This window comes from Mauremys reevesii, linkage group 3, assembly GCF_016161935.1.
Source record: "Mauremys reevesii isolate NIE-2019 linkage group 3, ASM1616193v1, whole genome shotgun sequence".
NCBI lineage: Eukaryota > Metazoa > Chordata > Testudines > Geoemydidae > Mauremys > Mauremys reevesii.
Genome location: NC_052625.1, coordinates 97,116,602 through 97,140,945, shown reverse-complemented (window position 1 = coordinate 97,140,945; position 24,344 = coordinate 97,116,602). Strand labels below are relative to the sequence as shown.

The 24,344-nt window shown below is 40.1% G+C and overlaps 1 protein-coding gene across 5 annotated transcripts in view; it reads right to left on the bottom strand.

Moving 5' to 3' along the window:
* SYNE1 (spectrin repeat containing nuclear envelope protein 1) overlaps nucleotides 1–24,344 on the bottom strand; it is a 472,714-nt gene that overhangs the window by 150,784 nt on the left and 297,586 nt on the right. For all 5 annotated transcript variants that reach the window (XM_039529938.1, XM_039529933.1, XM_039529934.1 and 2 more), the window contains 12 exons: nucleotides 23,363–23,625; nucleotides 22,362–22,527; nucleotides 21,330–21,485; nucleotides 20,962–21,114; nucleotides 18,237–18,419; nucleotides 16,382–16,519; nucleotides 13,606–13,791; nucleotides 12,349–12,471; nucleotides 10,368–10,550; nucleotides 7,453–7,596; nucleotides 1,831–2,025; nucleotides 550–690 (listed from right to left, as the gene is read on the bottom strand). In XM_039529938.1, coding sequence (XP_039385872.1) covers nucleotides 550–690; nucleotides 1,831–2,025; nucleotides 7,453–7,596; nucleotides 10,368–10,550; nucleotides 12,349–12,471; nucleotides 13,606–13,791; nucleotides 16,382–16,519; nucleotides 18,237–18,419; nucleotides 20,962–21,114; nucleotides 21,330–21,485; nucleotides 22,362–22,527; nucleotides 23,363–23,625 — 2,031 coding nt within the window. The remainder of the gene's footprint in view (nucleotides 1–549; nucleotides 691–1,830; nucleotides 2,026–7,452; nucleotides 7,597–10,367; nucleotides 10,551–12,348; nucleotides 12,472–13,605; nucleotides 13,792–16,381; nucleotides 16,520–18,236; nucleotides 18,420–20,961; nucleotides 21,115–21,329; nucleotides 21,486–22,361; nucleotides 22,528–23,362; nucleotides 23,626–24,344) is intronic.

Below are 24,344 nucleotides of genomic sequence, written 5' to 3'. Positions count from 1 at the left end.
AAATACATCACAGTTGATATCTGAATAGCTGAACCAAGGAAGACTGAACTGTGGCATCGGTTGGACAATGATACAAGGCAGACAGACAGACACACACATACAATGTAATATTTCATCACATGAAGTACAAAATTGTGTTCTCTCAGAATGCCAGATGCCATCATATGTACTATTTTGAAAACAAAACCATGCTATAAATGCAACAGACACACCAATGAATTAGAAAGACTATGTAATGCTCACTCAAAATTTGTTTAAAAAAGTAACCAACTTATTGAGTCTTTTTTTGCCAATGACAAAGGGTACCAAATTGATATGCTTTAAGCTTCTTGCACAGTATTTGTAACTTTTATGTATTTGGAAGCCAGGTCCTGATTATGCTTGATGACTATTCTCAATTCACAGGATGGGACACTGAAATTGTGTGCCCAACATTTAAAGAAAAATCTGCCCAAATTTTCTGAAGAAGGAATCAACCACAGAGTACACAGAATGGGACCATGCATCTTTCCAGAGATCATAGCTGAATGAATGCCAAGAGGCAGGTACCTGGTTAACAGAAGCATCTGTATTAGCCACAGGTGAAGGAGAGCGACAGGCAGGTGGAGAAGAAATCTCACTGTTGGTTCCCTCCTCCCCAGACTCCTCAGTGACAGGTGAGAGTAGTGTGTGACAGCGACCAGCAGTCATCTGTCACAGGAAATGCAACCCCAAAGGACAGGAAGAAGATCTGTCAATCATCTCAGTAAACGTTTGCATTAGATGCAGACCAAAACAAGAAAACTCACACAACGTTGGAATTACCAAAACACAATTTAAGGACTGCTGCTTCCTCCAAGCCCCTCAAGAGTTGCTATATTAACAGTTCAGGAAAGCAACAGGCAAGTAGAGGTATTTACTGCTGATAATTTGTTACTGAGATGTTGGCCATCTCCTGTGTTGCTAGGGAATTTAAAGAAGTTTCTACAGCCAACACATCAAAAATAAGTTAGAGGGTAACACACACAATGCATTAGGAGAAGTTATTGAAAGCCACAGAGTAATGCTGCAGATAGCCAGAACTACTGCCCTCAATACTTTACCTTTCAGGCCTGGTTAAATGATGAAGGAAAGAATGTTGCAGAGCAGAATTGGATCCAGGTTAAAAAACCCACAATATACTATAATAGTAACATCTCAGTTTTGCTTTTCTAAGGTTTTAATATAGGGACAAATCCTGAAGTCGTCACTCCATTTTTACTCAGTCCTTCTCAGACAGAACTCCCACTGACATCAGTGGGGGTTATATTTGCATCTGGACTGAGCAAAATAAAGTAGGAACTCCAGCATGTATATATTTATTCATCCTTTATAAACGCGAGGATATAGTAGCAACAATGTCAATTATTGCAGCATATTTAATCAAAAAATGTTTTCCAAAAAAATCAGGGGTATAAAATATGCTGCAGAATACATTTGATTCTGCACCCCCACCCCCTTTGTCATTCATTTCAGTGCTTTTTCAGTGTTTATTGTGGTGCATTGAGAAAACAACTCAGCACACATCCTGAAAGGTAAGAGAGCTTTAAATATTATTTTCTTTTTAACGGACTGATTTCTGTTATCCTCATAAACAACTTCATTCCCTATCTGTTGGCTTAGAAAACGGAGGTGACACAAAGACACTATAAGAAGTTGCAGTTTGTTCTACACCTGCAACTTCCAAAACATGTCAGTAAAGCAAAGCACACAATGTGCATTGTGGCAGTTAGCTGTATGGTAGGGTTTGAACAGCACAAAAGAGAGCAAGCAGCACCTAATGAACAGTGATGATACCAATTCAATTCTTACCATAACCACAGAGGGATGAGCTGAGTGTGTTGGGAGGAGTTCTGAGTCCAGCTCCTCCAGTCCTTCTGATAGCCCTTCCACTTCTGTCACTGTCAACAGCATAGTGGCATGTTTGGCTTTCATTGTTAGCATCTTGCACTTGGAATTCAAAGAGGCTATTTGCTCCTGGTATCCTTTAATCTTCTGCGCCAGCTCCTAAGGAAACATTTTTTATTCAGTGGGTCAGATGCAGGATATAAAGGCCACAGAACTAACTAATAGCAATTCAGCTTCCGTTAAGTACGCAGGCTACCTCTCCGAGGCCAGCCAATAAAAATCACAGCTCTGTGTCTCAAGCCCCGATCAGCAACAGCACAAACTGAAAGGCAGGATGTTGACTGTGGTAAAGAACAAGTCAGGCAGCATCTCACTGCACAGCTAAACCACAAAGGAGCAAGCTATGCAGTGAAACCGGAAAAGCTCTGTGAAAGCCACATCTCTGTAGGACACTGACAAAAGGGAAGAATATGTCACACTCACATACAATTCCTAATCTGCAGCAAATTCTATAAGCTTTATCTTAAAGCGGAGGAAAGGGGAAGCTCTCTCTTTTTCTCCTGTTACTAAAACAAGATGAAAATCTCCAGATGGTGCATACCATGGAAATGAGGTCATGTGATGACTGGAACTGTAAAAAAATGCAACACTCAGCTCTCACCAGTCTGAACACAATGAGTAGCAGAAACAGATACATATAGTGGTTTACATGCTGGATCACTCTTAGTTATAACACATACGTGTTTGCATGGAGGTTGGAGTGGATATATTTTATCTTCTATGTATAATTTCACAGATATTTTTCCTTAATAATTTTTGTTTTGCTTATGTCTTCACAGTCAAAATCCAAATTGTACAGTTATGTCCCTATATGAATTTGAGTTCGGGAATTTGGCTGAAGACAGGATTGACCAAAAGCCATTGTTTTCTCATTGCTGTGCAGTAGTCTGTGTGAAATCGATCCAATTCCCAACACTGCTAAAACACACTATCACACCTGTCATGTCAGTGACTGCAAAGGGACACACAATTAAATAGGCTTTAGACTGAATGATCCTTTCACACATAGGATTGCTCCCGCCCAACAGGGGCACATCTAGTGTTGTCAGTCCACCAATTTTCAGAGCACTAAATTCACATTAATAAATACTAAAAAAGATCAGTGGGGGAAGATCACACTGCTAGAGATACTCTTTCTGTCTCCATGGAGACAGGAGCTGCTCAAGTCATAGGAAACTAGACAGCTGCCTAGGGTGGCAGATTCTGACTTGTACAAGCAGGGATGGCCAGGCCAAACCTGAATGGCGCTGTGACCCTGCATGCCAGGTCAGAATGTCACTCACTCAAATTTGACCCGTCCAGCCCACCATCATGGAGGAACAGCTGGGCCCAACCTGAGTGATGCTGACCCCTTCCCCCACCAAACCTAACCACCAAACCCATCAGAAGGCTCACTGCACCGCCCCACAAAGGACTGGTGTCTCCATCTCCCTCTCCCACCCCCTAGCTGAGAAACTCTGTTCTAGCGGGTAGGAGAGGGGTGGCACTCTGAAGGTTTGCCCAGGGTACAGAGTGTCTTGAGACACCTCTGCCTGGAAACTCAGTAACACAGCAGCATATTGATTTACAAAGTGTTAACTAAATGTGCAGAGTTATTGCTGCTACACCAGCAACCACTGTGTTTATTCTTTCAAATAGATATTTGTATTTTACTTTAACATCTGTTTAGATGTTTTTCTAATGCTGGCTCCCAAATCAAAAAGACAGGAGAAATGTCTATTTATAAATAAGGCTACAATTTAGTCATGGGTATTTTTAGTAAAAGTCAGACAGGGTCACGGGCAATAAACAAAAATTAACGGGCCCGTGACTTTTACAAAAAATACACGTGACTAAATCTTAGGTGATCTGGGGCACTGCAGCTGCTGTCCTGGGGCCCGCCGCTGCTGCTGTGTGTGTGTGTTTGGGTGGGGGGGGGCAGCCCAGGGACCCACTGCTGGTCTGGACTGCTGTTCCAGGGCACCGCTGCTACTCTGGAGGCCCCTGGAGCCAGCTGCCTGGGCCCACCTGAGCAGTCGCAGGTGCAACTGGCCATGGGACCGCCCCAGCTGCTCAGGCGGCCCACGGGATCAGCCGCACCGGCTGCTGTAGAAGTCACGGAGGTCCCAGAAAGCCACGGAATCCATGACTTCCGTGACCTTCGTGAAAGACTCGCAGCCTTATTTGTAAAGCATGAGTGCCAGTACCTTTAATATTTCAGAACTATTAAATGCAGTGGAAATCTATTCCCTTTACTTCTGGGGCTGCCCAGGAGATCCTTCTCTTCAGTACTACCTGCTCTGTGTATATGAGCAACAATTAAACATTGAACAGCTGCTGCAAAGCATACTAGATAAATATTCAATAATTAACATATATTGAAAAAATGAAGCGGATAAGTTATGGCAGCCCCAGGGCAGTTTAGCTTTTGACTCTGCAGGTTATGTAAACTTTTATGAAACTACTTACTCAACATCTCAATGGAAAATTTCCAGAGAGGTGAGATACAGAGTTATAAACCGACACATATTACTACTTAGGGTGAGCACCTTTCTGACCTGAACTAGCCTTAGACTGGTGCTCTGCTCCCTATACTCTTTGCACTTTCAGATGTCAGCAACCAAAGGGATTCTCCAGCTTCATCAGGAGGCTATGCAAAGCCTCAGGTGTGAAGCAAGTGGTTTTGGAATAAACAACTTTTTAAATCAAGTCAGGTTCTAACTCCAATGACTAATGGCCCCAAAACAGTTATTTGCTCCATTTGCCATGATACTAAGTTGTGAGCCAACCCCCACTCCAACTCAGGAGCTGAGCAGAAAGTCTATCACAGTTCTACCCACTGGGCTTTAGTTACTTAACTCCATTACTACTATTAGGACTCTGTAACATCTGCACAGTTAACAACCAGCACATTGAGTACAAAACATACCCCTCTCCATCAAAATATATACAGTATTATAAAGTAGAACCTCGGTGTTACGAACTGACTGGGCAATGACACACTTCATTTGGAACTGGCAGAATAAAATTAGGCAGCAGCAGAGACAAAAGACCCTTCCTCCCACCCCAGTACAGTACTGTGGTAAACAAACTATTACAAAAATAAGGGGAAAGCTAATTTTTTTTGACAAGCTAAGGAAACTGTTTCAGTGCTTGTTTCATTTAAATTAAGATGGTTAAAAGCTGTATATTTTTTCTGCTTGGTAAAGTTTCAAAGCTGTATTAAGTCAATGTTCAATTGTAAACTTTTAAAAGAACAACCGTAACGTTTTGTGTGTGTGTCTATATATATATATATATATATATATATATATATATATATGGAACAAAATATATTATACAGACAGATATGTTATATAGACTAAACAAGCCTAAAACTGAGATTCAGAAGAGAAACGTATGGGTGTAAAGAAAAACAGGCGAGGCAGCTTGTGAGTACACACAGAAGTGTCAGATTTCTTTGCACTCGTCATTTTGTGGGAGCGCAGTTTTTCAATCAATATGCCACAATGTAAATCCAAGTTATTTTTATGGATTTGATTCAACAAACTACATATTGTGCCTGGTCTGCATGCCATAGGTACCCAAATTGAACTTTTTGGTAGGACAACTGCTTGCATCGTAACATCATCATGTTTACACTAGAAATATCCTCCAACAAAGTTGTGTCACCACACTGTAATGCAACATGATAACACTGAGAACATGATCAGGCTATATTGTAATCTCACGACTGCATGGGCATCTAATGATTGCAGAAGACACCTACTATCTTGCAAGCTACTGTATTGCCCATCAAAATCACAATGCTCCCAGAAACATCAGAATAGGTGGCCATTCTATAACATGGAAGCCCAGAGAAAAAGACTTCTGTAAACATATTTATTGGGTAGAATGATACTCTGTGTTACCTATGTACAAGGCTACTGCAAAACCAGGGGGAAATGACTTTCTTCTTCCCGTCTTATCTTTGTATTTTAAACATAGCTACTGTGTGTCCTGTTAACCTTCACACACATGGACTACAATTATATGTCCGGGTAAACTGTAATTTTTCTTTTCATTTATGCATGCAATCTGCATCTTGCACACCTGATTAAAAATAAAAGGTGTAATCATACAATGACCCTGTAAGTCTTGTTTGTTGTATCGTGTACTCTTATGCAAAACTTAAGCAAACAAAAACTTAAATGCAGAAATGTGCATCATCTGTGTCTCTTTAAATGCATTCCTTTGAGATGTTTCAGACATTATACTCCAGAATGAAGCTCCATTTTATTCTACTTCCCACCATGTGAAATTCATACACCTCACCTCCACTGCCACCCAAACACTGAATAAATAGGGTTTGGGCAGGGGATAGACGACACCTCCCCAAACTTGGAGCAGCTTGCAGGTCTGCACCACAGCCGTTTTACAGCTAGTGGTTCAAATAAAAAGTACTGGAACAGCATCTATTGCTTCTCTATGGTCCTCTAAAGGGATTCCCAGCTACTTTACTCATACATGTGTGGGTCCAGTGAACCCTGTGCCTGCCCCACTCTTAATGCCTCCCTCTGCACTGATGTTTTCAGATCTGTCTGTGGAGACATTATTAGGAATACCCTTCATGAAAACAGCAGAAAGCATTTGTATCAAATAGCTTCTTTTTCATTTTACTAAATAGCTTCTATGACAATTGTGACAGAAAATTAACTAAGCAGTATAGGAGGAGTATTTCAGGGCTAAACATGGACTGTGAAAGACAAATGTAACCTTTTCTTCTATAACTAAAGCATAATGCCATCTAGTGTCAAAAACTAGGCAAGAGAGCCACTACCAATTTGGCAATCTAATGCATGGCATACCACAACACAATGTGAAGACCTGGGATTCCAAAATCAGTTTGGTGGCATGGAGCCTCCACACAGATTGTCCTGTCCTCATCTGGTCTCCTGAGATCCACAGGGTTTGAGGTCTGGACCTGAAGCTCATTCCTCAGAGACAAAACTTTGCCCCACCGACAGAGTAACCAGAAAAGGACCCTTTAAGATGATCTTTGCAGAGTTTTCTTCCTCTAGAACTGCCTTCTGTGGGCTTTACCTCAGGAGGGGTGATTCTGACCCTTGCTTTAACTCTGTCTGTTCTCAGGCATAGCTCTCAGTAAACGAGGACTTCAGGATAGGCCTAAGATCACTAAGTGAAAATGATCTTCAGCACTGTGTTACCGCATGATGCAGAGAGTTCCCACTGAAATATTTTGGAATTCCATACACTGTGTCTTTCAACCTTTGGTAATTACTTAATGCTTTAGTAGATTACCATGCCCTCAAGCCTTCAGGAGACCTACTCGGTAAAGAAAAAAAAAAAAAAAAGAGATGCTTGGAACCGTGGTGTTAACAGGAATTTGCTATTTGTGAGTATGTGAGGTATAAATCCTCCCTGCTAAGCTAGCCTTTGTGGACCTCTAAAAAACTGCTCTGTGACCTCAAGAGAACTTAAGCTGACCAAGAGATCTCTCAAACTAATTAACTGAGAACCTGGACAGTTGCATCTCTGCTGCATTACCTCATGGCGTGAAATCTGGGCCTGCAGCTCCTGGATGTTACTGGTTGCAACAGGTTTGTCTTGGATCTCACGGTGGGCACCCTCTATCATTTGCTGTAAATGCTTCATCTCTTGTTCGTATTGCTCATACTGTACCACTGCTTCCTAGAGAGAAAAGATACAGGAGATGTACACAGAAATAAAACACTGATAGTATTCATTCGATCGATCCAGCGCGGATCAATTTATCGCATCTAGTCTAGATGCGATAAATCAACCACCGAGCGCTCTCCCGTCGACTCTGGTACTCCACCAGGAGCAAGAGGCGCACGTGGAGTCAACGGGGGCGCGTCAGCTGTCGACTCACTGCAGTGAAGACACCGTGGTGAGTAGACCTAAGTACGTTGACTCCAGCTATGTTAGTCATGTAGCTGAAGTTGCGTAACTTAGATCGACCTCCCCCTGCCCCTGGTGTAGACCAGACCTAAGTGCTATAAACAGCCAGCTATCTGGAAAACAAGATATGAACAGAAAGCATAACTTACAGCTGAGTAGTACAAAGTCTTCTGCTTACACCACTTCAAAACTGGTTATACTCAGAAATGTTACTGGAAAAATGACATTGGGAAGCTCCACATTCCCTTTTTTTTTTTTTTTTTTAATACTTTCATATCAGATTCTCTTATTTTAAAACTCATGTGTTTTTTAAATACATACACCACTGTAAATGCACTCATTTGGGACCTGAAGATAAACTTGCTTTCTTCCTATCTGCATTATACTTTAGCTGATGTGTATTCTGAGCAAACCTAAAACAGAAGATATCTGTATTCTGAAGATAGTACTGCAAAGCCAATATAGCTAGCACTAGTAAAAGTTTGATTTTGGCTGCCAAGTAAGTAGATAATACTACTTATAAAGGGAGTCAATATGTCAAGTGAGAACGGGCCACATAATCACACTATCAATTTCTTAGTTAACAGGAGAGTTGGTAGTCTAGGGGTTAAATCAGAACTGCTGGCTTTATTCCCACCTTTGCCACTATCTTACTGTATGATTTGGAGTGTTACTTAACCTAACCTCTTTGTGTCCCAGTTCAACCACCAATAAAATGGTTGTGATACTATTTACCTTCCTCCCAAGGCGGCTGTGAGAATTAAATGACTGAAATGCCCACAAAAACCTTTGGCACCATATAAAATGATGTTTATTACGGATACAGCAACCTTTTGTCAGCTACATTTATAATCAAAGCTAATTTAATTTGAAAACAAACTTCACTCAATAAGTCTTATTGAAGAGCCATGTCTATACACATTTTGAAAGTAATGGTGCATGACTAGAAAAAATATTACCAAATACATTGTAGAGCTCACTACATAAGAAATATTTTCTGGTGAGATATATTTCTGTAGACAGAAGAATTAATAGATTTTTTCTTGGCATGTAATTAATATGGAGGGTTGTTGAATAATACAGTTACAATGTTACCATGCAAATAACCACAGAGAACGTAGAACTGGAAAAAAATTAGTATTCAACTTTGCCCATCTCCTTTCCAATGATTAATTACTCTGTACAGTATATTCAGTTGTTTTTTCCAATCTGTTTTTAAATTACTGAAAAGATGTCATCTTCCACCTTTGTATTAGCATGCAAAAATAATAGGCTGAGACTTTCAAAGCTGGCTCATTAATTTAACTGGGAAGTGTGAGAATAAATCCCCTAGTTGGCTTTGAAAAAAATCTCAGCCACATAAGCCGCAATGCCAAAGTGTAATGATGGGATGAAGGTCAGCACTGGCAAGTAAAGCAGGAGTGCTCTCATTGAGAAGCTAGTTCATTGGGGGAACATTACGAGTTGCAAGGAAGCAAATAATTTAAAAAAGTCTTTAGGCATCTGAGCAATTAAGATGGGCTTTGAACTGGCAATGCCCCAACAGAAGTAAAAAAATATATATATATATGATAAAGAAGCCTTTTTAAAAGAGCAAATGTCAACCACTGGGGCTCAAGACTTGCCACTGGCTGCTTCACCAACCATGCCCACCAACAACACAGTGTTGCCCACTCTTCACAATTTTATCACAAATCTTGTGGAATTTGTTGTTTTCTTAAGGCCCCAAGTCCTGGGGCTGTATGGGAATCTCAGCTTTCATTTTCACAAAAAAAGTTTCTGGCTCTCTTGTTTGTGGAGAAAAGCTTAGAAACATGATCCGAGTGCATGTTAAAGGCTCTAAAACCAGAGAACAAATAAAAAGAACCCTGAATTAATAATTGGGGGAAAACCATAAACTCATGATTTTCACGATAATCTCATGATGCTTAGGTCCTGCCTCATGATATTTGAATGCTTAGGACTGGCAAAACTGCATGGTCCCAACAACATCATCAGGAAGAGACTGCTACAGGTCACCTCAGGTTCTTATCCACCATACAGTAAAGAAACCATTAACTACATTTGAAATGCAAATTTCATTTTTCAATCAAAATGGATAGGTTAGACAGTCAAATTATGCCATGGTGACGAATGGAAGACCCAGGAGATTAACAAGAAAACACAATTCAGATTTTTGAAAATTAAAGCAATAACTGGATAAGTTGTGCAATAACCCTTCACAAGGACGTGGAATGAAAAGGGGAGTAATATTTTTTAACAATGATCACAGGGTAAAAGGCTAATTGGGTACTGAAGTTTTATTTCCTTACTTCTTTGGGAATTAATGCAGACTGAGAAAATTGTCTAATAATATGCTTAAAATTCCAATAAACATGGAGTTCAAAATCTTTCAAATATAAGTAGTGGGCATGTTATGCTTCCAGGCAAACATTGGGCTTAAAAAAAAAATGTGAGTTATTCTGTGCCAGTATAAACCTTTCTAGTGGTATCACAATCTCTAACCCCCTACCCTCACCCACAGCTCAGTTTGCACTTGCCTGCATTATATTGCATTGCTGGATAGCCATGTGCTGCAGACGGCTGGCTTCCTCCTGAAGTCTGAGAGCAGTGTGACATATCTGCAGGCTGGTGACCACCTCTTCAGGCATCCTTAAGGCACTCTGGCAGACCTGCACGGCATGAACCTTTGGCTTCAGTGACTCCATTTCAGACAGCAGATGCTAGAAATAAAATTGGTGCCATAGTAAGTCATTCTCCCATGAATTTCAAAGACGATTCACATAGCCAGTTATTAACAAGAGTGAGTTCAACCAGCAAAATAAAAGATGAATTAGATTACCCACAGTTAAATGAAGCATAACCAGGGCACTCTCAGAGTGGAGTTGCTTGTTGATTTTGTGATAAATATTTTATATTCTTAATTAAACAAAATGTATTTCAGCTAATAAAGAGGAACAAAAATGATGCAATTAAATCACTTTATGAGCCCCCTTTGAAATAAACCATTGTTTATCCCTGTTCATGGGTTTATGTCTAGACTGAAAGTAATTCTTTAAACTATTCTAGAAAATACATACAAAAATGCTTAAAAACCAAACGTAGTTTCTGAGCTACAGGCATTTGTTTAATTTTGTTTATATGCACATTTTAAACGTAAAACCAAACTGGGAGCCCTTCTGAGATACAGTTGCACATTTTCAGATGGGGCATGTAAAACCCATTATTTCTGCTCATAATCCTCCTTTGAAAATTTAGACCATGGCTAAAAATGATGATGTTTAAAATTAAATAAGCAACGAAATGGAACAAAATGCAGCTACATAAAGATTCTTCCCCTTGAATAAGCACCATCTGGCCTCCTTTGTTTATCTGGCCTCTCTCCAAGCATCTATTCTTCCCACATGCATGTGCCTAACTTCCATTCATATGCATGAGAACTGCATATGCACAATTACAGGGGGGATAGATTAGATCTACATTCTTTTTATTGTCATTGAGGAGTTTACTGAATTCTCAATAAAAAAAATGCATGAATGAAGGCATGTGTAAACATATGCAGTCTGAAATTGTAAATTCAACAGGCTGAAGCCTCAGTACCAAAAATTTGACAGTATGAAATACAGACACTCGTCCCTTTCTCCCTCTATTGTGCCCCCAGGATTACGGCAATGGAACTGTGGTGATGAGCTAGGGGAAGACCCTGAGATCTGGGGCACCCAATGTGTTATAGACTCACAGACTCTAAGGTCAGAAGGGACCATTATGATCATCTAGTCTGACCTCCTGCACAACGCAGGCCACACAATCTCACCCACCCACTCCTGTAACAAACCCCTAACCTATGTCTGAGTTACTGAAGTCCTCAAATTGTGGTTTGAAGACCTCAAGCTGTTGTGGGTTATTTTCCCTTTTATGAAGGAGGGTGGATGAACTAAAGGTCGGTGGTGCATACCTATTTCTTCTCTCTGGCCAGCTTTGAAGGGGAAAGCGCTGCTTCTTTCCGGCCGCTGGCTGCGTGGCTGCCCCTGGCTCCTCCTGAGTCCTCCAGCCGGGCTCACAGGGCCGCATTCCGAAAGGGGCTTTAGAGCTGCAGGCCAGGACCCCGGGGCCCCCTTAGCCCAGGGCCCTCCAGCCCCTAAAGCCCCTGCATTCCAGGTGGCCCTGCCTGCCGGGGGACGGGGAGGGGGGCAGATTCCCCACTCGCTCGCTCTCTGCCTCCCTCCCTCCCAGAATGGGGGGGAAGTGCTGGGAGGGGAGAAAGGGAGGGGGAAGAGGAGGCGGAGAAGAGGAATTTGTACAATGCTCCCTTGTAAAGTCAGCCAAACGATGTTATAGGGGAGCATTGCACAACTTTAAACAAGTATGTTCCCTAATGGAGCAGCGACATAACCTCGAAACGACGTTAAGCGGGAGGACGTTAAGTGAGGAGTTACTGTAGTGCCTTACTCCATGGGCAGCCCCACTGATTAGAGCTGCTCACTTTGCTTCTATATTATCTTTGTGGCTTAACCCTTTTACCTGTCTGTGAGATAGCTGTTCTTTTAGACTCAAACGCCCAAGCTCTGGAGAGGTCAGGGTAGCTTGGGCTTGTTCCAAAGCAGCCTGTAGAGTTTTCACCTCAGCTTCAAATTTCTTCATATCCTGCCAAAAATAAAATACAGGGACAAACAAGAAAGAAATGAACGCCACAGATGTATCTGGCATTATAGTATCTACTATGTAATCCACACACAACACCAGTTTTTCCCCCCAATATAAACTACAATTTTAAGTTATCGTGAGTGTCAAAAATCTTTACTCTCATTACACCCCTCCAAGACACAGATATCACCGACAGTATCCTCTCAAACAAATTCAATCTGGACTTGATTCAAGTGATGCCATTCACTTCCGTGATACTTAAGTATTCAGACCAGTGTCTGATTTGTACCATAAACAATAAAATCAGCCTTGACTTTATGAGCATTTGTGGTTTGACACGTTTTGTGCCTCAGATTTTATTTAAAAGTTCTGTATCACCTTACTGTACTTTATTACAGAACATCTGCTACACTGTAATATATGATTGCTGCGCTCAGATCAAGGACCGCATTTCAGATTTAACTAGAAAAAGCAGAGCTATCTGCCATACCTTTAACTGAATTTACATAACTTTCCCATATTTATCAATTTATATCTTTTCTGTACAGCATCAGAAGAAATACCTTAATTGCAATGGAAAACCCTCTCCAGCACCAAGAAAGCTACATTATGATACAACAGTTTCTTGTTTGACTATTGGCTTAAAAAATAAATCTTTGAGCCATTTTCTGGCCGTAAAAGTGATAGTTTTTAAAAAAAATTTCCAGTGGGTGTACTGAAAAACATTTCTGCCCTTTTGCACGTGCCCTTGCCGAACTGTGCAAATCCCTCATGCACATGCACTAGGTAGGGTTAACACACACATTGTGGCGTTTGCATATTAAATCATGATACATGTGAAAGTGCACACTCTTTCGGGTACACCCATTTGGAAATGGGGACCTTACTCTACAGTTTTGCCACAATCCAACTCCCACTGAAATCAGCAGAAAGACTCCCATGGACTTCAGTAGGAGCTGGATGAGACCTTGTAGAAGGAAGATATAAGAAATGGCACAATATCAGTTCCATTTCTTTTTCTATGATAAACTCTTTATAAACCATAGATGACCTGTTCTGCTGCTGCTCCTACAAACATGACAACATGAACAGTTACTCCAGTTGTCAGCCAGTTATGAAGAGCACTTCAAGTACCTTGGCTGCATCCTGGAGATTTTGGAGCCGCAGTTTGATAATTTGCTGTAGCTCTTCCGTCTGCCGTCCCAGTTCCGACACTTGCTGAGTCATCCCTTCAGTATAGTAAACGCTTGAAAGATATTCTATCTTCTCATTCATGGACTCGAGATCACCATGAATCTCTCCAGACTCCTCAAGCATGGCCTGAATGGAAGAACCATATCAGAGTTAAGTGTCACCTTTTAGGCCCTGATTCAGCAAAACATTTAGGCATATGTTCAACTTTAAGCACACCTTTATTTAGCACAGCACTTAAAAACCTACTTATTCTTAAGCATATGATTAAGTTCTATGGATTTCAATTAGACTTAAGCAAATCTTCACGTTGAGCATGAACTTCAGTGCTTTAGTTTATTAAGGCCATAAAACACTAGCATAAATTTTATCATTTCAGAAGCTGTACCTCTCCATACATCAGTTTTTTAAGAATTTCTCGATATACGTTAGCATGTTGTTAGATAAAAATATAATACACACTAAGTATGGCCCTGATTCAGCCTGAACATCTGCTGGGCCTACGTGGCAGCAGAAAGATCTCAGGTGGAGCAAACAGTGCGGTGGCAGAGACAGTGGGTGTTAGCTCGGCCTAAAAAGTAGATGGCCTGCCCAGGAAGTAGGCAAACTCAGGGTGTCCTGGGGTGTGTGCTGAATCACCACAACTCCTTAGTAGCCTGTAACAGCAGGGTGGGAAACCGTCACGGATGGGAGAAATAGCAGCTTCCTCAGGGTGAACTCCCTTGGAGCAGAGCAATGTCACTAATACAGGGAACTGTAACTTATACCTTCCTGCTCTAGTGAGAATTATACACCTGGGGCCAGATTCACGAATACATTATTTTCTTTTGGTCTTGGTGAGATGACAGCACCTGCTGTTGGGTCGGATTTATTTTCTATTGATGGATTGGGATGGTCTGATTCTCAGAATCATGTAACACTCCACTATTCCCATGTATGCACAATCCACACAGTCTCACACACACACTCCCCATACAATCAACACTGTTCAGGGGACATCAAAACTTGTGGATAAGCAGAGATGTGGAATATTCAGGGAGCAACTAGGAAAGTGGCTACATTTCCCAAAGGATGGGTTCAGATAAGAGGTAGCTGTGATTCAGCAGGGCTTGGTAAACGGGTTTGCTGTATCATCATAACTGTTACATTTTTTAAAAACTGCACCAAAGTCATGTTTAGAAAATATACAGTGGAATGCACATTTGCCTGCAGAATCAGTTAATGACACATATTTACTGTAACTTGTCAATCTGTAAAGAATTTTGGAACACTTAATATGAACGTTGCCATATGAGATCAAAGTCTCTTATTTTAGTTTACACTAGAAAAACACATCAGTGCATGTGTTACCAAATATATAGAAAATGTTGCTAGACATTGCTACACAATGCTAGACATCTGGATTTACCTGTCTGACCAACTTGATTACAATAGGGACAATGACAGTATCTTTACATATAAGGTAAACAAAGCCATCAAGTTAACAGGTCGTGGAGGAGACAACTTAGTAAGTATGCCAGAGAATGTAGTCTACGCCCCAGGAAGGCTTCTGAGCTCTTGAGACCAAGACTATGGACTTAGAGAAATATAAGGGGAGCAAAAAGACATTTTAGTTATCCATCTCTTGGTGGACATGGGGTACAGCACTCTCTGAGCCTGTGAAAGTTGGATTCCCTATGCTGGTAGCTAGACGTAAGTAAAAAAACTGCTTAGGCAAAGACTGTAACTTGCTAAAATTAAGTTTTAGTCAATAGAAAGCTTGTATTGTTTTGTTTATTACCATACCTGTCTCTTTCTCTTGCTTAGTATCACTTAAACCTCTGTTCCTTGTTAGGTTTCAGAATAGCAGCCATTGTTGAGTCTGAACTTTTGATGAGCTTAAACTTAATCCAGACTTGATGTCTCTGTCTGAAACTTTTAATCAAAGCTCTGACCTGCGAACTACTCATGACACCCCCTCTCCCCTTAAGTAGCCATCTCCCCTTTTGTCTTTTTAAATCTACATTTTAACCTGTTTTATCCTGTAGAATCTTGATTGATTATGCATGACCATTATGATCTGTTAATCACTTTGTTTACTTCTGTGTATAAATATTGATGCTCACCCCTAATAAACTTGCCACACCTACTCCGAAGGCTTTTAAGCTAAGGATAGTGTGAGCCCGTTGATCAACGAAGTGTTGTCTGGTCTCTGACAGATTTGTGAGCCCCATACCAACTCCGCACGAACTCGGGTGCTGGAGAGGTGAGTAAGGACTTGCTTTTTTACCTAACACCGTGTTAGTCTGTATCCACAAAAAATACTCCTGTTCTTGTTCCTTGTTAGTAAATGTATTCTTAATTTTACTTATTCTAAATTTCAGTGCTGTTATAACTGAATTAAAGTGTGAGTCCTCAATTAAACTAACAGGCTGGTGTGCGCTCTGTCTCTTTGGAAGCAGCAAAGAACGATTTCTGTTAATGTCCAGTGAGAGGAACTGAAAACTGCAGAGTGCTGTCTTTGGGAGAACTTGGGCTCACTGTATGTTACCTGCAAGGTAACGTTTAGACTGCCAGAGTCTCAGGGATTTGCTGGTAAAGCAGACAGACACACACAGTCTAATCCCTCACTTGCTGAGGCAGAGGGGTAACACACTGGCTTACGGTTCTGGGTATCCTGAACAGAATGTCACAAATGGGAATTAAACTGTCCCTTGAAATCTGTAGCTCATATCGTCACCTGATATGCCATAAACTGGTCACGAAGCTGGGAGGCAGAATTCCACGTGATGCTACCATGCACTAGACTCTTAGCTTTCTCGATCCATTTCAGTATGAACTCCAGCATCTCACTGTATTCTTCCAAGTGTGAAGCAGCCTGAAAATAAAAAGATCAATTTTATTAACCTGCACAGTAGGACTCTGAACATTTTTTTAAAAGTGGCAAAAGTAGATCAAACTACCTATTTTTTGGTGGGGAAGGTTATTTGTAATATTTTTCAATCACTATTATTAATTATTATTATTATTGAATTTAGTAAAAGTATTCCACATTATGAAGATAATGTATGTATGCCTCTAAAGTCTGGAGTAACTATTTTTTGAAAGTTCTTCCTCAAGAAACTAGGACACATTAGGAGTATGTGGGTGGATGTGCATGCCTGAGATTGTCACACATGAATGTATTCTCCCTTCTTGCTCAGCTCAAGACTCCCACTTAAGTATAGTCATTCTTATCTTTGTGCCTTATCTTAGGCTGTCCCTTGTGTCTCTCTTCCCCACCTGCAATCCCACACATCCCCCGCTCTCTATTTAAAGCCTGCTTTCTCTGTCTGGCCTATCAATGTTAATTTTCCAAAAGATGAAAAGTGGTATACTTATTTTAAAAATACAAAGCCAAAAACTGCACTGATTTCTGATACACCCACTTTTCTGGTTAGCAAGTATATTATAACTCTGATTCTCTACTCACTTAACAGGAATAACTTTGCTGAAATCAATGGATTTGCATTGTGAGAATGGAGACAGACCCTGTGTATCGGAATTGTATTGTTTGCCTAAAGCACTTGGACTGTAAGCTTCTTGGGATGGGGAATGGGGTTTCTTCTGTGTTTTGTACTCTGCTGAACTAAAATACCGGACAACAAATAACTCTTTCACCAAGCACTTTTTGCTAAAAGTAACACTGATTGAAAATTATTCTGACAGATATTTCCGACCTTCTTTTGGGAAAACTTTCTTGCAGAGGCAATGGAAAAGAATACCATCAAACACTATCCACTTCAAGTTCTGTAATATCTTCTCAAAGCATTTTGAAAATGGGGCTCATGACGTATTAGGATTATGGATGGCAGGACCACAAAATGTCCCCTCCCTCACTCTTATCTCAACTATTCAAAATACCAACATGCCAAGATAGTATCTCAACCTCCTTCCTTGTTAGCCCCTTTTTCTATGGCTCAATTGCTTGTACTGATCTAAATTTAGCAAAGCATGTGCTCAGTTAGACTTTACACACTGAAGTCAATAGGACAAAGCATGTGCTTAAGTGCTTTGCCGAGTAGGAACAGACTGCTGAATTGGAGCCATTTTTAATAATTTTATTTCTAGACTTTTCTATTAATGTATACAGGCTATGGTCACCCTTCCCCCCAGCACCCCCCATGGTGCAGGGCATTACAACTTCCATCCAAATGAATAGGAACGGGGAGCTGCACTAGCAAGATTTAACTCCAGAGGAGGGGACAGGTACTGCACTGGGCATGCTGTCTGTTGGAAGGCAGCTTTAAAACCTGGTTAGGTCTCCATAGAAGCTTTGCTGACACGTTTCCTGGCAAAGGTGCTGAATCAGCATCTCTCCAAGTTAGAATTATTCCACCCTCCTGACTTGGCCACACTTCATTGAGCCAGACTTACATCTGCCTAATGCCCATCCACAAGGAGTGAATTTGGCCCTGAATATGCACATATTACACATTATTCCAAGAGACAATAATGTTTTATGTAACTATACAACAAATAAAAGTCATTAATCAGAAATCGCCATTTTCTTGGAGCCTCTAAAAGGAAATAAATTAAATGATTTGACACCATACCTGGTTGAGTTTGGCTGCTCTGTACTCAGCCTGCCTAATGGTCTGTTGGTGTAGCCCAGTCAGTTTCCCTATCCTATTAGCCAGCTGTTTAGCCAGCTGGTGGTTCTGCTCTGCGAAATCTTGTACAGATGCGTCCAGTTCCACCAGCTTTATATTGCAGCTGTCCAATTCCTCACCTAGGATCTGGAACAGGGAGAGAGCATTTTACTTACAAAATCAGTTAGTGGGGGTTGGTTTTTAACAGCCTTTTTGTGATTTTGACACTTTCCGAAGTTTCCATAGTTTGTTCCATTTCTATTTTGGCTGCATACCAGTAATGTTTCTTTAAGCAAAAAGGCAGTAGAGCAGGATGTGTGATCATCTCTTCAATGACTGTCATTGCTGTTTCTTCCCCGTGTTCCTGGACAAGATGGATAACATTTTCCCTCCCCCACCAGAAAAATGAGTCACTTAGTGTTACATCTACCAGTGTTGGCTGTGGTCCTATGTTTGTCCTCAAACTGAGTGGTCAACACATTGTTATCAAGATGAAGGTTTGGGTTGGTCATATGGAGTATGGGTTTTTTTTTAACAAAGAAACCTTTTCTGAAAAATTCAGAATGTGTCATTAAATATCAGTGTGTCCAGACTATTTTGTTTTTTCTTCTATTAGTACCATCAGTTTGTGCTGTGCACCTGACAATTTGTTCTTGTCACTGGAGGAGTTTGGACAACATTTCAGTAGAAAAAAAAAAGAAGACTTAATCAACAGAATCTCTTAGGTAGAAATAGACGTCATTGTGTACAATGGTGTGGTGTGATAAAGATATTATACGAGTTTGGGAGGAATCTACCACAACAGGAAAAGCCATGAATTATGCAGTTCAACTTAAATGAGTGACAATAAAACTTTCTAACATACCAGACCTTAACGTATTTTGTCCTGTGTGGATGTATTTAAAAACATATTGGAAATGATTTAAATATAGTGTTTTATGTACACCACCACATGCAAAGGCAGGTGTCCTAGTTATCTATGATTCTTATTGCACAAATCTGTGAAGGAGAGAAGAAATGTTAGCTATTCCATGTTAGAAAAGTTTTTATTAAAAATTAAAAAAGTGACATGACATCTTGGAATCATTCAGGGCTGCAAGAATATTACATGTATTATGCTGGAAATCACTCATTTCTGGTGGCACAAAGTTCAAACAAAAAAGTTCAAGTTGCACTTTACAATTATTATTACACAAATCAAACAAAAAAAAATCTGGTCCAGGACTGAACATTGTCCATGATGCATCTCAGAACAGTTTTATTGTGGGGGAAATTCTAGTTTGGATTGTTTTTCTATGATGGAGAAGAGTCCGGGAAGAAAGGAAACATTTATCTGGCAGGTTAATCTTTATTTTTAATAGGATCTGTTTCAAGCTATTCAGAGATGCGGAATATTCTGAAAATGATGGATTAAAGCGCAAATGGGATGGGTAAAGGTTCATGGTAAATCAGCATCACGAAAGTGACACAGCTAATCAATCTATCCATAGACATACCTATACAGATATACATCTACCTATTGCAACACACCCTATTGTACTGTAGGTGTGAATATGTTCATCTCTATATTGCAGTATTGAAAGCTGCAGAATTTATATTGATTAAAGTTCCAATTTTTAAAAATGGAGCAACGAGAAATAATTTGATATATTCAAAACTAATTTGTATTCCATATATATAATTACAGCCATAGTTACATCATTAAACAAAACTATTACTGCTGTGATAGAAGCCAACCTTGTCTCACAATTAACAGATAAATGCAGCTGTGGAAAACTACTAGATGTCCAATGATGCAAGAACATTTCATCTAAAGTTGGAGATACAGGAATACACATTTAATTGGTTTTACACCAACTTAACTGGGGCAATTATGAATCAGTTTCAGTGGGATGCATTTCAGTGACCCTGTAGAGCAGATAAGTATACTTGGGAGGCAAAATTTTAAAGCAGCATACTGAGAGAGACTGGTACTTTCTGTCACATCAGTAAATTTTCCTCTGTGTGCTGCACTTTGCTCACTTCCATCGACCAAGTCCATCTTACCTTAGTGTAGTTTTTAAAAATATGTAATATTTTGTGACAAACTTAATAGCAACTCTTTCATACAAATGAGCATTTGTGAGCACAATACATGTCTAACAGCCTCTGCAACCCAGCAAAATCATGAAGGGCCAGATTGTGTCACCCTTACTCAAACTGAGCAGCACATTGAGCTTCATGAGCAGTCTCACTGATATCAACGGGACTACTTTCTCAGAAAGGTACTAATCAGCATGAACAAAGATAGCATGAGTTATCTCAATTGGCTGTTTTGGTGCAGCCTGAATAAAGGGGCAGTGTGGTTGTCTCATGAGGCTCCCTAATTTCACTGGGTATGATGGGGGTGATTTACCACACCCTCTTTTTTTTGGTGGGGGGGAAGCATACTCTTCTACTTATGGCCTGACAGCTCTGCCTGCTCCCTGTCCCTCTCACCCACTTCATATTTGTTCCCATGGGAAGCATTTGAGGGCAGCCCTGCATGTGCACATGTGCAGAGGTTGTGGAAACCCTCAGACAGCCTGGATAAAAGGGAACCTTTACTCCTTCTAGCTGCATAAGGCAAAGTCACCATTCAGCCCTTTGCGAGCTGGAATGTGCCAATTCAGAACATGCCACCGTATAAGCAAATAAAGCGTTTTCTTACCTTTTGATCTATTTTAGCTTGTGCTATATTATTTGTCTTCTCCTTCAGCTTGGACAGAATTCCATTTAGTTCTTTTGCTATCACCTGGATTTTCTGACCAAACTCTTGGTTTAATGTTTTGCTCTGCTGGACTTCCTTCTCTTTGGCTTGAATCTACCAAAAACAGCAACAGTAAGCAGCAAACCAATTAACCATACACTTTTCTTTCATAGGAGGATTCTCTTGCAAAACTAAGGAGATAACAACCCTTTAGAGAGTTTTAGTATGATCACACTTGGAATATCACAACATTTCATTCAGTTACTGTCCTTTTGAAGATTATCATAGTATCATAGGTTTATATAGTGCCTTCTTCCAGTAGATTTTACCTGGTCATGTATAGTTACCAGGGCTAGTCCCACTTCTGCTAACTGAAGAGACAGTTCAGAAGGTAAAATGGTGTAAAGCCCCAGGTACTTATTCTGCTGCTGTTCGGCCATTTTCTCAACAGCTTGGCGGTGAGTAGTTACTTCACTGAGGAGAGCCTAGAGGATAGAAAAAAAGATGTAATTCAGGAACACTGTAAAAGAAAAACAATAACTGAATAGAATTAGCTTGCAGGCATCAAGAGTAGAGGCATGAGAATGTTTGTAACAAAGCCTAGAATCACATGAAAATCCCCAGTTTTTGAGTTTCACTAAAAATTGAAAATTCAGATCAGTTCCATCTGAATGTTTGCTAGCTAAAGTAAATCAAACAATTTAGAATTTTGCATCAAAACATCATGCAAACATTTTCTGTTTCATAACATGGTTTTAATACAAAACCAGCAGTTTATACTGAGATTTTGGGTTCATTCATACACAAAATGTAAATCAATACTCAGGTAAACTGATGCGGAAATTATTATAAAAGCTGTGTTGGCTCTTAAGCACTCAATCCTTTGTTAGACAGGGAGTTGTCTGCATAGCTAATTTCTGTACATGCCATTATATTTCAGTTCACCTTCTCTAACACTTTTTGCCACCTAAAGAAAGAAAATACTTGTGTGAGCTCATCTCTATTGAAACATCTTTGAGCATCTTCATTGAAAATGTTTTTCCCCCAAGAAGAAAATAAATACTTTATTATACTCTGCCATCCATATTCTAGAGTTTACTTTTATTTGAGATAGAATGAAGAAAGCTGCTAACTCCTATCCTAGGTATCTAGGAAGGGAGAATGTATCATAGCTCTCTTGCTACACATCATTTCTGAAGCTGATGGGATTGTTTTATAAGTTTGTCCAATCGCTAGTGAAAAGATTTCATTCTTATTGTATAATTCCAATTCATTATAATTCAATCTGATTTAGTGCTAATAAACAGAAAACACCAAAGATGTTTCACAAGGGGCACAAGAAGATTACAAGTTTGATATACCTGCAACTCCTCAAGTTGAGCATCTATTTCCATGGTGGGGTTTAGCAAATATTCTCTAGTTTCCTGAATCCAAGACTTCACTATATTAATCTCTAGCTCCACCTCCTCACGCTCCTTGAGTTCCTGTTTCACCAACTTCCCACTTTTCTTCACCTTCTGTTGCATGCTTCAAGACATAAAAAAAATATTTGTGAAGAACTACAGCTTGCTAAAAATTTCATTATATTTTGTCAAATTTTACTGAATGATACAAAGAACAAATAAGGGAGACGGTTGCACAACATTATGCATTTACAGGGTGACTAATAAAAAATAAAGTGGTGTTACAGAAAACTAAGTTTCAGATGTTTAACTCCACAGATCACCCATTTTACGTAGTGTGTCTTGACTGTATATATGCAGTATTGTTGTAGGCATGAGTGTCCCAGGATATCAGAAAGACACGGTGGATGAGATAATATATTTTATTATACTATCTTCTGTTGATGAGAGAGACAAGCTTTTGAGCTTACACAGAGCACTTCTTCAGGTCTGGGAAACATACTATGAGTGTCACAGGTAAATACAAGGTGGAACAGAACTACTTATGCTAAACAATCTGTTCCACCTTGTATTTAGCTATGACACCCTGAGTACATTTCCCAGACTTGAAGACGAGCTCTTTGTAAGCGTGAAAGCTTGTGTCTCTCACCAACAGAAGTTGGCCCAAAAAAAATTATTATCTTACTCACCTCTCTCTCATGACTGTATATCATTGTGACACTCAGAGAGAGACGGGTATTGATAGAGTAGCTGTTATAAGACACAGTTTAGCCATTTGGACTTGCTACTTGATCAGGCTACCCTGACTTTAAATACATTTACCATACTTCCATCGAGGACTTGAGTCAGAAACTGAAGTTTTTGAACTTTTTATTGGTATGTTGCCAACAGTACACTAATGTAAAAGAAGATGACTTTTCTAGCAAATATACTTTATTTAAATATTGTTTACTCCTTACTTGTGGCATCGGTCTTGCATTGCTTTGATTTCTTGCATGAATGGTAGATCCTCTTGAGAAGAAGTCTCCATTTCCACATCCTGGAGCATGCTCACTGCATGCTGCTTGAGCAGACCCAGAGAGGACAGCTGCTGCTCCAGCTCCAGAATGAAAGTGCTGTGGTAACCCAGAAGATCCAGAAGCTCTGTCTTTGATGCCTTCTCAACTGAGCTCTCTGGTAAGCGACCTTGTAGCTGATCTATCATTATGGTGGATTTTTGAATCTAAGGAAACGATACAGGTTTTGACAACAATAAAAGTAAAACAAAAGGTGGATACAGTTGATAGGAAAAGATTTAAATCTAGTGCTGTATCACTAGATCAGTAATGCATTATGATTATACAGGACCTGGGGGATCCTAAAGCTATGTTATGGTCATACCATAAACCTGAGCACAACACCAGGCAGTGAGTTCAAATCCAACCTATAGCAGAAATCTGAAGTAAAAAAACAAACAAACCATCATGTTGTTCCAATCTGCCTCTATCAAAGCTGGATTTTTTTTATTGGTAAGGGAGGGTACAGCTTGTTCAGGAAGGTCAGGCAGGATAAAAGGGAGGAGGTGTTGCCTTGTATATAAAAGATGCAGTGTAACTGAGATAGAAGTGGGAGGCAGAGCTGATGAAAGTCTCTGGGTAAGGATAAAAGGGGTAAAAACAAAGGTGATATCATGTTAGGTGTCTGCTATAGACCACTAACCAGGAAGAAAACATGGATGAGGCTTTTTTTAAACAACTAACAAAATCATCCAAAACAGGAGATGGTGATGAAGGGGGACATCAACTATCCAGATATCTGTTGGGGAAACACTGCAGCCTGGCATATTTTCCAACAAGTTCTTGGAACGCTTGGGAGACAACCTTTATTAAAGAAGGTGGAGAAAGGGACTATGGGTGAGGCTGTTCTAGATTTGATTCTAATCAACAGGGAGGAACTGGTTGA